Below are 13,408 nucleotides of genomic sequence, written 5' to 3'. Positions count from 1 at the left end.
TATAACTCTGCCACACCATTCAGCGCCTGTATTACCCCACTGAAGTCCCTCTTTAGCAACTTGGTGACTCAAAGTCATAGCAGAATGAAGCCTTATATTATAAAATAATCCAAATTATTTCATTGCATTGGTTAAGTTTTAATGATTTGTCAGGCTTTCTGCAGGCTTTTGAACTAAACTAAGCTGAAGTGATCATCAGTTGCAGCCTTACTTAAGTTTATCCTTTAACCATGATCAGCTGTGCTCTGCTTGTTCTTTTCCCTTGAATTGGGTCACTGCTATTTTTTAACAATGTGCCTTCAAATGAATGCTGGTCTCTGGAGTCCTGTGTGGTAGCATGCAGGATAACATTTTCTGCTAAGGTAGCAAGTGGTAGAACTGGAAACAATGAGGGCCTTTCAGGGCTGGGTGAGAAGGCATGTTTACAGAAGAGATACACCAATGTAAGTCCCACTGGCATTTATTGAAATGCAGACTGTCTTGCTTTCCATTTTTACTTTTTCCTGGGGCTGGAAACTATGGAGACGGTTTTGTTTTCTTTAGTGGTACTGTAGCTTCTGGGTAGTTTACTCCTTTTAAGAATTTTGACCAGCATCACGTGTCCAGAGAAGGGCAACAAAGCTGGGGAGGGGTTTGGAGCACAGCCCTGTGAGGAGAGGCTGAGGGAGCTGGGGTTGCTTAGCCTGGAGAAGAGGAGGCTCAGGGGAGACCTTATTGCTCTCTACAACTACCTGAAAGGAGGTTGTAGCCAGGCAGAGGTTAGTCTCTTCTCCCAGGCAGGCAGCACCAGAACAAGAGGACACAGCCTCAAGCTGTGCCAGGGGAGGTTTAGGCTGGATGTTAGGAAGAAATTCTTCTGAGAAAGAGTGATTGGCCATTGGAATGTGCTGCCCAGGGAGGTGGTGGAGTCACCATCACTGGAGATGTTTAGGAAGAGACTGGATGGAGTGCTTGGTGCCATGGTTTAGTTGATTAGATGGTATTGGATGATAGGTTGATTTCAATTATCTCGATTATCTCAAAGGTCTTTTCCAACCTGGTTTATTCTATTCTATTCTAATATAAATCTAACTCTCAATGGTTCTGCTGTGATGCAAAGGCTGTTTAGGCTAGCAGGTGTTACAGAGTTTATAGTTTTCAACAACTTTTCATGGTCTAAGGCCTTTTAACTACTCTGACAAGTGGCTCTAATGGATAGTGTACTCTTCAGTTTAGGAAGAGAAACATCCAGCTTTTTGTTACCTGAGTAAGCAGTTACTTCAGTCTCCCTGATTCTACCTGGCAATTCTGAAACTTATAAAATACAATTTCATGTCAGGGAGCCTCAGATACATTCATTTCCTGTAACATCAGTGATGAGGAGGCAAAAAATAGAGTTATTCCATTCAAGCACAAAAGTAATCGTTCAGATTTGAACCACCTAAAATTTTAGCCTAGGACTAACATTTGTGTAAACAAATTTGCATTTTCAGTACCAAGGCAAATGAAAAGCATTCTGCTGAGATACTTTGCATTTTCTACTCTCTTTTTCATTTATTTCTGTTTTTTAAGAGTGGCTATTTCTTAGGGATTAATTCTAAAAGGATGTCTACTAACTTTAATGATAGGAAGTTCAGCTACCTTCTTTTGTTGCTAGGTAACACAACAGTGGATGAGCTAATGATGAGGCTGATGGCTGCAATGGAGATCTTCAGTGCCCAGCAGCAGGAAGATATAAAGGATGAGGTGAGTGCTGGAAGTTACTGAAGATGCCTATGGGCTTCCACAATTCACTGGGGGTGAAAAATTAACCAGGTGTTTTCTTTAGCCGGTACAGTTGGGTATGATCTGTTTTAGTGTCTCTTCTATCATCAGGAATTAAAAATGTTGTCTCCTTTGTATATTTATTTGGGCCTCAAAAAAAAACTTCTTCTTGGTCTTGTCATTTTCAGTTTGTTTCCTTTTCTTGAGTATTCGTCATGAGTCATCATTTACATTCAGTGTGATATTACAGAAGCTTAGGGTGCTCATACGAGGAAACAAGTGGCAGATTATTTCCCAGTGACTAAGCTCCCAAGTCACAGGAGTCACAGAAAACCAAAGATCAATTGATATATCTTAACTGTATAAGTTTAAAAGGAGATTGAAAAGCAGCCCTACCCAGAGCTCTGCCAGTGCTGACTCACCATTCAGAACAATGCAGAGTGGGTAAGTGGTGATGAGACTTTTCAAAACAGTGTTGCAATTAGACAGAGGTAGGCACAGGGAAGTATACAATTGAAAGATGTTTATCTGTTACTCTATAAACTGAGAGTGACATTTTGAAGTAATGAAGTGCTTAGGAGTTTATAATAATAGGTGTGTTGCCATTCAAGATTATTCTTACCCTGTTGTATAGGCATTGATTGACAATAATTCACTAAACACATTCTTCACATTTAAATCTTACATCTCATTAGTATGAGATTTACTGATTATGTTTATCATAATACAAAGACACACAAGAGCTGTAGTTAATTTTTTTTTCCTTCTTTACTTATGCTACCTGTAATTCATTGGTAAAGAAATTGACTTTAATTTTGTTAATGCTGAACACAAATTTTAATACGAGGATTACCACAAAAATCCAAGGCACCATGTAATTGAATTTTTTATTGCATTTTAACAGGAATGCATACAGTATGGGGTTATTTTAATGCTTTAATAAGACAGTAAAATTCACATCACTGCTGAGTTCCAAGAAAGGTTCAGAACTGAAAACTATAAAAGGTGGTAGAAAGGAAAGTTTAAAAAATAGTAATGAAATAAACAAACCAGAAGGAAAGAAAAGCATGTAAAGGTAGAGAGACAAGAGCAAGTAAGGGGCAAGAGAATAGAATAGAATAGAATAGAATAGAATAGAATAGAATAGAATAGAATAGAATAGAATAGAATAGAATAGAATAGAATAGAATAGAATAGAATAGAATAGACCAGGTTGGAAGAGACCTTCAAGATCATCGCTTCCAACCTATCACCCAGCACCTCCTAATCAACTAACCCATGTAACCAAGCACCCTGTCAAGTCTCCTCCTGAAGGAACTAATGGTAGGAGTGATAGGATTGGAACACAGGCAGGAACCAGAGACCAGAACAGTTGTCCAGAGCAGGAGACATTTGTATTTATGAAAGAAAGTGAGGGCAGGTAAGATAGTGACAGGCCTGTCCTAAGAGGATAAAACCCAAGTGGGCTTGCTACTGAGTGATCTGAATGTAATGGAAATAAAGCTTAAAGAGAGATACAACTCAGTAGCTTTTAGGCCGTGATTGCAGACATGGGAACTGGGTTCTTCCTGAGCTGGGTGCCCAAGAGCACTGACAGTGCAGTAGCATGTCCCTACAGTGGTGCTATGGATGTCTCCTGACTTCTTTCGTCAAGTGCTGTATCTGTGTAAGGAGAATGGAAAAGGAATTTGTATACATTCCCCTAAAATCTGCTGTTGTCCAAGTCTTCTGTAGTCTTTTCTCACATTTCCTTTTGGTTTTCTGCCACTGAGAGCACCCAATGGCATTTCGTTCCCCAAAAGAGAGCTTTTCCTAACACACTTTGATGTTCAGCGAACTAATGGCAAATCTCAAGAATGATGGAGGCAGATTTGCAGATGCTGTGGGTTCTGTACACAAACAGGGCATTTACGTACACATTGGCTCCACTTGTTAAAAGCACACCAAAGAGGAGATCTTGGACTCTTTTGCCTTTAGAGCAGGAAGTTTAAATATAAAAAATAACCCCACTTTATGACATTCCTCTTTCGGAGAAGGCAATATTTGACAAGCAGCCTGCATTCAATAGAGAGCTTTCAGCTGAAGAAAAAGAACACTATCTTTCTGTGGTTTGCTATGTAACATGTAGCTTTCTTGTCCTTGACAGCTTCAAGTGTTCAAACATCAGCACCTTTTCTTTTTTTTTTTAAAGATCTTGCTGCAATTGGTTGAAGGTTTTCCCAAATATTTCAGTAGCAAACAGGATACAGAATCCGGTTTCTGTTACTGTTTTCTTAATAGCAACACTAAGTCACCATAAAACCACAAGAATATAAGCAGAAGTCTTTTGTGTTTTTACAAACAGAAGTCATCTGTATGGCTTTGCTGTGAACAGAAGTGTGTGTGTGTGAGAGAGAGAGAGAAGCAGAACTGGGAACGCGTGTAAATAGCAGCATGAAATCACTAATGAGCTGGTTTGTGCAGCTGAACTTCTCCACTTTGGGCTGTAACTTGCACGCACATGAAAGCTTCCAACGCTGCTGTGGCACAGCTCTGCCTAGCACAGCGTGTTTCACAGTGCCCTCTGATGGTTGTTTCAGTGTAGGATGGCTGTTACCGCTGTCAGATAAGGGTACAGCTGTTCACCCTGACGGTGGCTATAGCCGTTCAGGTACCGCGCTACAGCCAGCTCCCTGTCACTGATCATCCGCCAGTGGTGCAGTTAAGGTACTGAGAACCGCATTGCTGACGTGTGTCACCTGAGCAAAGGGAGTCACTTCCTTAGCTGGTGGTATTAGTATGGGTAGCTAAATCCTGTGTGTTTGTATCTATGTATTAGTAAAATTTGCTGGTGTAGCCTTGTAAAATTCAAATCAGACAAATTTGGGGCATATTCCTACAATGTCAAGTGCTAAAATACCATCATTTAACCACCAATTGGATTTAATCTTTTACATGGTGTTTGATTAAGCTTTTTCTTATGTAATCTCCAGAGAAATACCTTAAAAACAGTGAGATGCATGTACATACCCATAGTCATCCAGTGTACCTGTCTTGAGGGGCACTGGTGTGTATCTTAGTCACCCATTTTCCCTACCAGGCTTTCTTAAATGAAGATCAATTTGCTGTCCCATTTGTTCCTCTGCCCCTCCAAAGCTTCTGGGCCAGTCATGAATTATTGGACTGGTTGCATGCTGCCCCTGAACTGAGTTGCTCAGATGACATTTTGGAAACCTCCTGCCTCCTTTGGACCACACTGGTGACATGCCACTGTAGATACATGGTCTAGCTGTTGTGCTGCCTGTTCTTATAAGTTTGCTACTTAAATTGGTGTAGTGACAAGCCACAAATAATAAAATGTGGTCAGCAGGTACTGATGGTTTGCTTCTGATAAGAAAAGGCCAATGGCGAGTTCTGGTGGCCCAGCATAAGAAGGAAATTGAACTGCTGGAGTGGGTCCAAGGGAGAGCCACAAAGATGATCAGACGGCTGGAGCACGTCTCCTATGGAGACAGGCTACAGGAGTTGGGGCTGTTCAGCCTGAAGAAAAGAAGGCTCTGGGAAGACCTTATAGCAGCCCTCCAATACCTGAAGGGGGCCTACAATAAAGCTGGGAAGGGACTTTTTACAAGGACTTGTAGTGATAGGACAAGAGGAAATGGCTTTAAGCTTGGGGAGGAAGGGTAAATTTAGACTGGAGATTATGAAGAAATTCTTTAAAGTGAGGGTGTTGAGACGCTGGAACAGGTTGCCCAGGGAGGTTGTGGATGCCCCCTCTGGGGATGTGTTCAAGGCCAGGGTGGATGACTCCTTGAGCAACATGGTCTAGTGAAAGGTGTCCCTGCCCATGGCAGGGGAGTTGGAGCAACCTGGTCTAGTGAAAGGTGTCCCTGTCCACGGCAGGGGAGTCAGAACTAGATGATCTTCAATGTCCCTTCCAACCCAACCCATTCTATCAATCTATCAGTGGCATCAACAGCAGCAAGGCCGGTTGGGCAGGATACAGTCCCACCTTTGTCAGTGCAGTCTGATCTAGGGTCTGAAGACCAGCCTCAGGCTGTGTATTGAGAATTCCTCTGAAGCCACATGAATGACTTCATAGATCTGATGGACACATTTTCCTTTTCTAACCATGTTGTCTCCTCTGGCCCACACTACAAACGTTGATACCTCAACTGCCGTTCAGGCAGCGGGGTTGGGTGTTTGACAAGGGCAGATAAAGGCCACTAAGGAGTTTATCTTGTGAGTTGAGAGGGTGTACCAGAGCAAGGACAACCATCCTCTGCCCCTGTTGATTGAGGTGTGAACTGCGATTTCTCAGGGGCTGGCTTTGAAAAGAGCGCGTGGTATCAGTTCCTCTTTAGTGTCAATGCCTGGTGCTGGACTTAGGAAAGCAAATAATAATTGTAAAATATTACACGCCCTGGAATGTCTGGTTTTAAACACCCCCTTGGCTTGCTTACTTTAATTGGATAGTTAAATAATCATCTCAGCGTGACATGATGGGCACAAATAGTTAGTTCCTTTGTGAGATTAATGTGAAGAGATACGTGATTAAATCCTGGCATTGCAGCACAGCACACCTGTTCTGGGCTGATCCCGAACAATTTTTTTCCCTCCATTGCCTGAGGAGGAGGCTTCTCAAAGGATTACAGTAACACTTTTTGACAAGCTTATGCAGGGTGGAGTTTCCATGTAATGACAGGGCTCATTTGATGATGCCTCAGTAATGCATTCTTTTTATTTTTGCTGTCAAGGTTTATTACTGTAGAAGCATTGACTGTTACACAGCTGGTCCAACTTGTCCACATTTCAGTAACTGTAGGTCTCTCGCCGTGTTTATTTTTGCCGTTACGCAACGCTAGCGCTCCTGCTCTCAGGTTAGACTTCAAGGTGGCATTGTGATACTCGTAGTTGCTTCAAAAACCTTCATGTTTTTACAAATACCTGTTAAAACCTTCAGTTCACTTTAAATTGTGTCTGCTGACACACTGTGTTCTTTTGTGTAAAAGACAGACAAACATTCTTAAACTGGAAAAACTGTAGTTAATAGGCGATCACTGAAGATAAGCTGTACAAAAACGTAGACCTGCAGAGGCACCATCTTTGCTCTCTGTTCTTAGGTGACACCTCTCTTCTTCCTAGACAGTGCTACAGTGTGAGTCTCACTCTCTGGAGATATTCAAGTCTTGTCTGGAGGCGTTCCAGGGTATACATGATCCTGCTCTGACAGGGGAGTTGGACTAGATGATCCTTGTGGTCCCTTCCAACCCTGACTGATACTATGATACTATGATCTTTTGAGGTCCCTTCCAGCCCCTAACATTCTGTGAGGAAGCTAGAAGTCCTTCCTTACCAATATCTGGATGGGGATTAAAAAAAAACAAACAAAAACATCCAAAAGAAAAAACCCTCCAGAACAGCAACAATAATTCACCTTCTTTTCCCAGCCACAGCTTCTTGTCAAAATATGCCTGCCTGTGTATCCCAGAACTCTCTTGTGTTAGATGGGGCTTTAGGGGCCAAGGTTTGTTTCCATAAGGTTGCAGTGAGAAGCCTGGTATGACTGTTTCTTCCTCCTCTTCTGCCTCACTGCTGTCAAACATTAGGGATTTCCTCCTTCTTTTTGATATGATCATTTAACGGTTTTAGCTTCCAACACCTTTTCTCTTCCGTCTTCCAAAGATATATCTCGCAGCCAGACAGGAAGCTAAAGAGGACTGGTGCAAGTGCATGATCTCCTAATCCATGGTCTGTTGGTCTATTCCTCCTTTAGACTCATTGCTTTTCTCCACTCCTTGCCTGTGGCTGTGCTGTCCAGTTAGAGCGTGGCCAAAGCGCTTCCATCAGCCGTGCAGCAGACCCCTGCACTTTCTGTTTAGGGATGGAAGCTCCCATTAAAATCAGTAGAAATTAAGCATCTGAATCCCTTTTGATAATATGTGTTCCATCTAACACTGTCATGTGTATCATGGTATATAATATTTGCACAACAGGAGGTTATGAGAACAAATACGTGAAATTCATTAAATTCCAAAGCGCAGCAGCACTACGGTGATGACAGCCCATCTAACGAAGATTGTGATTTAACCCCTCCAAAAAAAATCCAATTAGCACATCGACTAATTATTACTAGTTATAACTAATTAAACTACAGTAATCAAAATTTATTTGATTAAATTTTCCAGTTTTGTAGTTGTAATATGATAGCATCCCAAACAACGGCTCCCCCATTGTGCACTTCACTGCGCCGATGCACCAGCGGCCGCCGGTGCCGCCTGCGAGAGCTGGTGGCCTGTTTTGAACTTTGACAAAATACAAGGCAATGGCAGAGGAAAGAAAGAAGATAAAATGAAAATATCTTTAGTGCAGGTGGCTTTTTTTGGCTATACGTGTTGATGGTTCCAGTCACTAGAGCATTTGCTTAGTTTCTCTTGATAAACAGTAGCTCTCCCTGGTCTGCAGCCTGGGTGGGCACATGTAGCAGGACTGGCTGGCTCATTTCCAATGGAAAGTCACTGCAGGACTGCTTCTTGAAGGGTTTGGGGTTGGGTTTTTTCTTGTCACTTGAAATAATTCTCAAAAATAAGTGTCTGTTGCCAGGCTTTCAGCCTTTGATACAGACAGGCAGGATCCTGTGGTAGTTCTGTGGTGTTGTGCTCCCTCACTCAGCCCCATCCAGCCTCCCCACCTGTGGTTTTGACACCACAGAAACATTCATTTGCTTTGTCTTCATCGTTCCCATATGCCTAACACATTCTGTGTACGCTTTTTTTCTTCCATATAGCCCCATCATATATGTGTAAGTTATACAATGTGCAAGTCTGTCATCTTAGTGAGTCAAATTAATGCCTTTCTTGCAGTGCTGTGTTTGGACAAAGGGGTGTTTCTCTTTAACGCTCCCATGAATAGCCTTAAGCATTTGCAGATTTTCGTTTCAGGAGTGGTTCAGTGAAATGAACTGTCTTTCAGATAAGCATTCAGCATTTCTAAATACACTTCTCTCTCTCTCTTTTTTTTTTTTTTTCATTCTTTTTCTTTTTTCTTTCTTGTAACAGCCATTTACTTGCTGATGCTCTGAGAAACATCTTCTGCTCAGGGTTATCTTCTCAAGTTCTGTCTCGTTCAGTTTTACCTCACAGTAAAACTGATCCCAAAGGGCAGTGGGAAATAAAGTATAACAGCTTGTTGAGAGAAATCAGGTGCAGAACTAAATTCCTAGGGTTACTGTGTCCAGTTCTGGGCCCCTCAGTTTAAGAAGGACATCGAGACACTTGAACGTGTCCAGAGAAGGGCAACAAGGCTGGTGAGAGGCCTTGAACACAAGCCCTATGAGGAGAGGCTGAGGGAGCTGGGATTGTTTAGCCTGGAGAAGAGGAGGCTCAGGGGTGACCTCCTGGCCCTCTAACAACTACCTGAAAGGTGGTTGTAGCCAGGAAGGGGTTGGTCTCTTCTCCCAGGCAACCAGCACCAGAACAAGAGGACACAGTCTCAAGCTGTGCCAGGGGAAGTTTAGGCTGGAGGTGAGGAGAAAGTTCTTCACTGAGAGAGTCATTAGTCATTGGAATGTGCTGCCCAGGGAGGTGGTGGAGTCACCATCTCTGGAGGTGTTCAAGAGGAGATTGGACGTGGCACTTGGTGCCATGGTCTAGTCATGGGGTCTGTGGTGACAGGTTGGACTTGATGATCCTCCAGGTCTCTTCCAACCTTAGTGATACTGTGATAATTAAATCCTACCTTCAGAAACTCAGTGATAAAATTAAAACTGAAAAAAGTCCAGAAGAGCCAATGCTGACTTCTCCAGTAAAACATCCAATCCAAAGAGCCAACTGCATTGTGTATTATTTTCCCTATAGAATCTGCAGGAAAAGAAGGCATTGCTGTCCTAAATGCAGGCAGGAATCCATCTCCTCCATCATCCTGCATCTGCAGGGGTAACTTCAGAAATTATTTAGGGAAGAATTATTGGAAGGAGTTATTCTGAATTTCTTCTCAGCCTTATCTGTAAATTTGTCTTAGTCTTGTAGCTCTGGATATTACTCAAGGGAAGATTTCACCTCGTCCGTTGTAGCTAGTTTGTAAGTGTTCACTATTTTTTGTTATGACTTCGCATCTGTAAGATGCAGGATAGCAAAGGCAATTTGTACCTGAAGAGCATATTCTGTGGGTAAATGCAAATATTTTTTTTCCAACTATCAAATTTCCATTGGATTAATATCCTCCCTGTTGTTGCATTATCAAAATGAGAAAGCAAAAAAGATCCTTTTTCCCTTTAAGGAGCAAAGGAGAGTTGTCTTCTCATCCCATGCCCCAGACCACGGGGATCACAGTATCACAGTATCACTTAGGTTGGAAAGGACCTCGAGGATCATCGAGTCCAACCTATCAACACAGACCCCATGCCTAGACCATGGCACCAAGTGCCACGTCCAATCTCCCCTTGAATGCCTCCAGGGTCGATGACTCAACCACCTCCCTGGGCAACCCGTTCCAATGACGAATGACTCGCTCTGTGAAGAACTTTCTCCTCACCTCGAGTCTAAACCTCCCCTGGCGCAGCTTGAGACTGTGTCCTCTTGTTCTGGTGCTGGTTGCCTGGGAGAAGAGGCCAACCCCTTCCTGGCTACAACCACCCTTCAGGTAGTTGTAGAGGGCAATGAGGTCACCCCTCAGCCTCCTCTTCTCCAGGCTAAACAATCCCAGCTCCCTCAGCCTCTCCTCATAGGGCTTGTGTTCAAGGCCTCTCCCCAGCCTTGTTGCCCTTCTCTGGACACGCTCAAGTGTTTCGATGTCCTTCTTAAACTGAGGGGCCCAGAACCTGGACACAGTACTCAACTGATGTGGATGGTTTGCATTCGCACCAGCCTTCGGTGGTTGCTGGGGAATTAAAAAATGCTATATAACTCCAGGTTCTGATGAAAGCTTTGTAAGTGGCATGGGATAAGTCAACACCTGTTTGTACCTCGGCTTCTTGAAAAATGGAGATGGCAGTTTTGCTGCGATTTATGTAGAGTTTAACAGGGAAGCTACCAGCTGCCTAAAGTTTTGTTGATGGATAGCATGAGATTTTAAAAATTAACTCCTAGTGGTATGGCTATTCTGTTTTTCTTCATGTGGCCTTTGTTAGTGCAATGAAAGATTCTCTGCAGAATACTCCCTTCTGCTTTTCCCGTCACCATTATGAAATTTCTTTTGTTGCTTTCTGGTGAGCTTGAGTCATCCTCATACTTCGTGTGGTTTCTCTAAGAGGAAGAGAGGACTAAAATAAACTGCATTACAAAAAGGGGAACTGCTTCATCTGATGTCTAAAATTTGTCCAAGGTGTAACTCTGGACCAGGGTATATTACAAATTTGCCATCATCTCAATAGAGGAGGTGTTTCCCCTTGAGCGAGAGCAGCGTTAACAAAACGCAGAAGGAAGTACAAAGACACATTTCACATTACCTCTGCTTCTTACCTAAAGAAATCTGGATTTCAGGTTGGTTTTTAAGGTCTGTTTCCGTAAGAACAGAATTGTTTCAACGCGGTGTGAAGTTCAGTGGTGTGGTCGTTTACTTTGAGATGTGCCTCACATAGTTCTGTGAGGACCAGGCAGTCATGCGTAGTAATTCTTCACATTCCTGACATCTCTTTCATAATCCACTATTAGGATGATGATAACTGCAATGAATAGGGAGGAAAGGAATTTATGGGGTTTTTTAAATGCCTGGAATTAGTGTTTAGATTCTAGTTGTAGAATCTATAGTGTCAGTATTTTTTGCAGTCAGCATCCAGATTATGTGATTGAAACCTATTTAGAAAACTCTTCTGTGACGCTCTCTGTAGGTAAATGAGCCCTGAGCTCATCACAAGTAACTTCCCAGAGTCTTGTAGATGGTTGGTAAAATATAAACACAAAAGCCAGCACTCAATTTCTGACAACTCTAAGGGAGCTTTAACAGCTTTTATAACTCCACAATTTTTTGCTTTGGGTTATTTGCTTTGGGTTGGGCATTTCTGGGTTTCTTTGGTTTATGGCTGGGTGTTTTTGTAGATTAAAGTAACTCTGTGTTAGTTTTTTGCAATCTTTGATGAAGGAAGGAGAGTTCATAGTATCATAGTATCAGTCAGGGTTGGAAGGGACCACAGGGATCATCTAGTTCCAACCCCCCTGCCATGGGCAGGGACACCCCACACTAGATCAGGCTGGCCATTGGAACAGTTGCATCTAATCGTTTGGGCATTGCTGGACTTGTGTGACCTTTGAAATTCAGTTGCTCTGCTGAGTTAGGTGTGATACATGAAGTTGCAAAACGTGAATGTTACATAGATTCTCTCTGAAATAATTACCTTTTTTTTTTTATGCTTGTCCTCATGCAGGTTGCCTGAAATCTTCTTCCTTTTGACTATATCAATACCCTCCCTGCTCAGAAATTGAATATTAATGTAGGGTAGTTTCTTCTGTCAGGTTTGAGTTAATTTTTGAAGGTCCAGAGAAGCCAGGAAGGGAAATGTCTTATTCAGTGGTTATTGTCCTTTCAGCAAGGAAAGAATTACTTCTACTCATGTCTTCACTGAACAAAGTGATGGTTTCTTAATAATAATAATAATAAACCAGATTGGAAGAGACCTACAAGATCATCATGTCCAACCCACCTAAACAACTAACCCATGGCACCAAGCACCCCATCAAGTCTCCTCCTGAATACCTCCAGTGATGGTGACTCTACCACCTCCCCGGGCAGCCCATTCCAATGGGCAATCACTCTCTCTGTATAGAACTTCTTCCTAACATCCAACCTAAACCTCCCCTGGCGCAGCCTGAGACTGTGTCCTCTTGTTCTGGTACTGGCTGCCTGGGAGAAGAGACCAACCTCTGCCTGTCTACAACTTCCCTTCAGGTAGTTGTAGAGAGCAATAAGATCACCCCTGAGCCTCCTCCTCTCCAGGCTAAGCAACCCCAGCTCCCTCAGTCTCTCCTCATAGGGCTTGTGTTCCAAACCCCTCACCAACTTCGTTGCCCTTCTCTTCTGTGAATGAAATCTAGGACACACTGATTGCAGCATAATCTTAGGTCCTGTTTCTGTAAGGAAGAAGAGTTTCCTCTAAAAAGATCTTGTTACTTTCCAACAGGAGGTTGTAGACCTTTTCCTGCAATTTGTTCTTTCCTCATGTGGTCACGTGCTACTTTAGAGCTTTTTAACCACTAATAGGTCAAGAGTTTTGTTTGAAGAACATGTTGGCATGTTTGCATGACGCGATAATAACAGTTAATGTGTGCTTCTCCCGTTTAGAAATGAATTTTTGCCAAGCAGGGAAGTTCTGGGGAGAAAATCGATCGCTTTGCAAAGTAATTCCTTTAAGTGAAAGTAATTCCTTTAAGTTCCCTTGCAGATGAATGGGAAAATTAACATAATTCTTCAAGAAGCACTAGGTAGTAGTCTTTAATTTCTAGGAAATACAGGGGACAGATTACTGCAGTGCAAGTGCTGTATTACTGGTGACTACAGGTGACTGTGCTGAGCTCACCAGCAGTCTCACAGCTAAATCTTATTGATTTTTGTAGAGACCAGTGCAACCTCTGCAGGGCTCTGCAAGGATTATAAGACGTGAGAGGAGTAAGCGCAGGGAAGCAGATGCTGTCTCTGGCTGCAGAGGCAGAGTATGAAGCTATTGATTGTACACTTTGCTTTATCAGACATCACC

At 42.7% G+C, this 13,408-nt stretch overlaps 1 protein-coding gene across 4 annotated transcripts in view; it reads left to right on the top strand.

Annotated features, from left to right (window-relative positions):
• FAF1 (Fas associated factor 1) overlaps positions 1–13,408 on the top strand; it is a 189,686-nt gene that overhangs the window by 150,584 nt on the left and 25,694 nt on the right. For all 4 annotated transcript variants that reach the window (XM_068163852.1, XM_068163851.1, XM_068163850.1 and 1 more), the window contains one exon: positions 1,637–1,725. In XM_068163852.1, coding sequence (XP_068019953.1) covers positions 1,637–1,725 — 89 coding nt within the window. The remainder of the gene's footprint in view (positions 1–1,636; positions 1,726–13,408) is intronic.

This window comes from Melanerpes formicivorus, unplaced genomic scaffold, assembly GCF_026170545.1.
Source record: "Melanerpes formicivorus ecotype bairdi unplaced genomic scaffold, bMelFor1.0.p_v2 SCAF_75, whole genome shotgun sequence".
Taxonomy (NCBI): Eukaryota; Metazoa; Chordata; class Aves; order Piciformes; family Picidae; genus Melanerpes; species Melanerpes formicivorus.
Note: the sequence above shows the minus strand (reverse complement) of the source record. Positions and strands in the feature narration are given on the sequence as shown.